This window comes from Mus musculus, chromosome X (genome assembly GCF_000001635.26).
Source record: "Mus musculus strain C57BL/6J chromosome X, GRCm38.p6 C57BL/6J".
Classification (NCBI taxonomy): domain Eukaryota; kingdom Metazoa; phylum Chordata; class Mammalia; order Rodentia; family Muridae; genus Mus; species Mus musculus.
The window spans coordinates 42,488,994-42,493,419 of NC_000086.7; the positions used below are offsets into that span (position 1 = coordinate 42,488,994).

Genomic DNA, 4,426 nt, shown 5'->3' on the forward strand with positions numbered 1-4,426 from the left:
CTAAAACTCGTAGCATAAAGCACTCTCAAACCTGAGTCTATATGTATGCATGCTAAAAGAGGTCATGAATTTGAAAGAGATATGAGGCTGAGAGGTATATGGGAGGCTGAGAGGGAAAAAACAAAAAACAAAAAACAAAAAAACAAAAAACAAAAAAAAAAACAGAAAAAAGTGTCTGTCCTGAAATTGGCTTACTTCATTCCCAAACTATAATTATCCCTGTGATTTTTTTTTTGACATAAAGTCTCACTCTATAGCTCAAGCTATCCTTTCTGCTTACACCTCCAGAATGCTGGGATTGCAGATGTCAGTCACCTAGGCTAGTTTAAAAGAATACTTCATATCGACTATTCTTACTGCACTTCCGATGAAACCCAGAACCTCCTGCTCCCTAATCCAGGTCAAGCTCTCTACCACTGGACTCATAACAGCAAAACCTAAACGATAATAAAAAGCTTGAGAGTCAGAGTTGAACTCTGAGCAGCCCTTATGCATTCACATTCAATTCTAATGCGTGGCTATGAATTCTTTGTGTCATCTTGGCTATTTTCTTTCCCAAGCTCATGTTAACCAAGCCCGTGGCTTCTGGCTCATTGCTGTCCCTACCACGGCTATCTGTAGGTGGCGCTGGGCCAAGCGGCGCGCTCTCTATGACGTTTAAGCTGGTGACGTAACGTTCTGAGTTGACCGTTTATCTGTTACAGTTGCCATTTTGTAGCCATTACGGTCTTCGACCGCTGGAGGTCCTGGGTGTCGTCCGGAGGAGGCTGAGGTGGTGAGAGGATTAACTTTGTTCTTTTGTGAGATTGGGCAAGAACTGTTTTAGGACTGAGCCAGAGGGAAGAGGGGAACAGGACTGGCAGCACAGCGGCTGTGACCATTGAGAGACAGTGGCGGAATTCAGTCAGGCCCGCTAGCGTGACTAGGCCGCGTTGACCATGGCGATGGACTGGGGCGACCACTCCACCGGCTTTCGCCACAGTGAAGTAATTAGATTTATTAACAATGAAATCCTCATGAATGGAGGTGGGCCCGAATTTTACTTGGCTTTCCGCATGCGGCCCTGGAATGAGATAGAAGACCAACTTCGCGCCATTTTGATAGATCCTCAGGTGCCACGTTCTCTAAAAAGGGCCTGTACCTGGAGTGCCCTGGCACTGGGTGTGCGAATAGCTGCAAGGCAGCGTGAGCAGCAGGCTTATATGGTTGGGTTGTCACAGGATGCATTCGGGCAGCTCCCCTCGGCTCCCAGGGCCTCAGTCTCGGAGTTGTGGCAGCTCCGTCAACAGCGAGAGGAGGCGGTCACCCAGTTGATTTCTACTCAAGCCGCTCTACAGCAGGCGATGAGGGAGTGTGATCTGTTGCGCCGGAGGCTGCACCATGTTGAAAGATCAGTCCAGATGGCTCCTCTGGTTCATGATATTCAAAGCCAACAGCTTGGGGCTTCAGTGGTACCCCTGAGTCCAGATCATGCGAGAGTTATGGGTACAGTGGGGGCATACGACAGACGGTATTTGGAGGCACAAATGTCAGCTGCAACAAATGTCTTTTACATGCCAGGAAGCACAAGTTCCTGGCCCCTGGCCATGCAACCAACTGTGCCAGTTCCAGTGCCATATCAGCTCCCAGCACATCCACCATTCCTAACGGGATCTCCATTCTTAATGCCTTTCTCACCTTCAGTAGTCGTGGAAACAGAAGCAGGTGTTGTAGCTCCAGTTCCGTTACCTCCTGCATATCCTTCTGGTCCTTTTGCTGCACCATGCTCCCAGAACCCAGCTAGTGTGTGGGACCAGAGAAGCTACACGTATACTACTGAAGGTCCTCTGGTCACCCAGCGTGCTGTACCTGCAGGAAACATCAGAGACACCAGCCAGGAGGGAAACTCAGGGAAGTGCCAGGGGACAAATACCTTGGGAGACAACAGAAGCCACCTTCAAGAGCAAGATCGTCAAGGAGTTCAGTATAGGGCTACACTAGTGGACACTGAAAATGACAATGAAGGAGAAAATGAAGAACTAGAAGCAACATCAGCAGTAGCAGCAGAAGCAGCATCAGAAGAATCAACAGATACAGCAGAAGATGAGCAAGAAGAGGAAGAGGAGGTGGCGGAGAAGGAAGAAGCATATGACAACGCTGTAGATCTTCAGAATCTCCAGGAACTACACCTTCCTGGGCAAGGTCAACTCCATAGCCAGAGTGACAATCGTCCCCAGGCATCAGGTCCAGCTTCCTTGTACTCCGGTAGATGTCAAATCAAGGAAGAAGATGTGGAGGAGGCCCCTCCAATCCCTGTGTGGGAGAGTTGGAGCCAAGCTGTAAGAGAAAGCCCGAAGAAACAGCAACCTCAGCTGCCGAAGAAGGACAAGAAGCCACAAGCAGAAGCAGCTTCAGAATCCCAGCCCAGCTCACACTCTCGGATGAACTGGGTCTGCCCACGGTGTAAGTCTATGAATTTTTCATGGCGCAAAGTCTGCTATAAATGCAAGAAAATTTGTATGCCAGCTGAGTTTGGAGGACAGCCTCACTGATTCCAGAAGGTAAGCAAAAGAAACCAGTCTCGTAACAACCCCCAACCCCATCAACAATAACTTGCTTTACAGACAAAATAATCTGTTAGGCCTTTATACAAATTAACTAAATTGTTATCATGCTAGGTTAACACTTAAAAATATTTCTTTTGTCACTTTTGTTTATTATAAAAAATTATCTTGATTATATTGTTCAGTAAGAAAGTTAAAGGACACTTTATATAGGTTGATGTTGCTTTGTTTAAATAACTAAAATTATAAATATGTATATTCTTTTTTATTTATTTATTTGGACAAAGGAGGGCTGTTTTGACTATTGTACTCTTTAAAGCCAAGATTTCTTCCTAATAGCATTTCAATTTTGCAGTTTTGCAGGAGGTGGACTCCTGATGGCTGTTCCTGATGGGATGACACTCTTGAAGAAGAAGAAGAAGAAGAAGAAGAAGAAGAAGAAGAAGAAGAAGAAGAAGAAGAAGAAGAAGAAGAAGAAGAAGAAGGCGTAATGAAACCCTTTCCACCTTTCTTTGTTTCCTTCTTAGTTTTCTTTCCCTGAAAATCCTATATATTTAGAAATAGAACTTCTTCTCAAAAATGCTCTTTCCTTTGTTTGCTTTTTTTTTTGGCTTTTAAGTTTATAGGTTAAAGTGGTCTTTAGATGTTGCAGCTCCACAAATTTGCTTGCTGCTGAGGAAGCTAAACTTGCTTCATTATAATACCATCCAAGAACTAAAAGAAACATCTTAATTTTCATGGGCCCCAGAGATCAGTAAGACCCACTAGTGGAAGCAAAGAAAAGTTTAACTATTAAGAAAGAAATGGCTACTAGTATACATTATGGGGACACTGCAGAATAATCTAGTTTTGTTAGAATTTAATTTTTTCACTAGGATAATTATCTAGCTTTAACAAGTGCAAGAAGTTGTAATGTTAAATTCTTCTTCTTCTTCTTCTTCTTCTTCTTCTTCTTCTTCTTCTTCTTCTTCTTCTTCTTCTTCTTCTTCTTCTTCTTCTTCTTCTTCTTCCCATGGAATAGAGTTTATTCAGGTTATGGGGAGGGGAGTTAAGAGGGCAGTAAAGACAAAGAAAGGCAGAGAGAAAAAGAGAGTAGAGAAGTAGAGGCCGGCCATGGCCATGTGGAGAGAGGGGAGAAGGGAATGGAGGGAGAAGGGGAACAAGGAGGCAAAAGAGGAAGAGAGGAAGAGAGCAAGAGCGTAATGTTAAATTCTATATGATAACAACTTTGATATAGTTCATGTAAGTCATGAAATAGTTATTATTTAGAGACTTTCATCAGTGAATTTGAATAAACTGTTCTTTTACATGCTCTCAATCCAAGTGAGGTAAGCTAGCCAGGAAGCCAGAGATGGGAATTTAGCTTTTTCTCCACTCTGAACTAAAGCCCTCACTTAGTTCCTTGAATTATTCCAACTTAACCATATTCTACCCTTTCAGATTTTTTTCATCTTCTGCTATTAGCAATAAAGAGTATGTACTTTCATAATGTGCCTTTTGTGTGGTTTGTATTTTGGGGAGGGTTGGCTCATGGGTAGCATCTTAAATCATCATCCTATTCCATCCCATTGAACTGTAGGACAGTTCAATATTATCTATTGGAGGGCCCTTCCTCCTGGTAAAGATCCAGGAGTTAGAGGCCCTTTTGTGGAGCTTCTGGGGGTGGTGTGGTGTGAGTGGAAGGGACAAAGGGTCAGAACGTGGAGTGGGTGCTTCTGCCTAAGCTGGATCTCTGGTACAAGGGGTTCAGTCCTGCTCTGTACCAAGAATGTCTGGACTGTTTTATCCTGGAGTTGCCTAATGTCCCATAAACATAAATACTTTTCCTGCCTTTTTAAGGCATTGTTACCAATATTCTACCCATAATCCTATCAAGCTGAAGG

General features: G+C 43.8%; 1 protein-coding gene across 1 annotated transcript; it reads left to right on the top strand.

Annotated features, from left to right (window-relative positions):
* The first annotated feature begins 564 nt into the window (after window positions 1–564).
* Tex13d (TEX13 family member D) lies at window positions 565–2,960 on the top strand. Its single transcript, XM_006541567.3, has 2 exons — window positions 565–2,540; window positions 2,899–2,960. The coding sequence occupies exon 1, from the start codon at window positions 939–941 to the stop codon at window positions 2,529–2,531; it is 1,593 nt and encodes a 530-aa protein (XP_006541630.1). The 5' UTR covers window positions 565–938; the 3' UTR covers window positions 2,532–2,540; window positions 2,899–2,960.
* The last annotated feature ends 1,466 nt before the right edge of the window (window positions 2,961–4,426 follow it).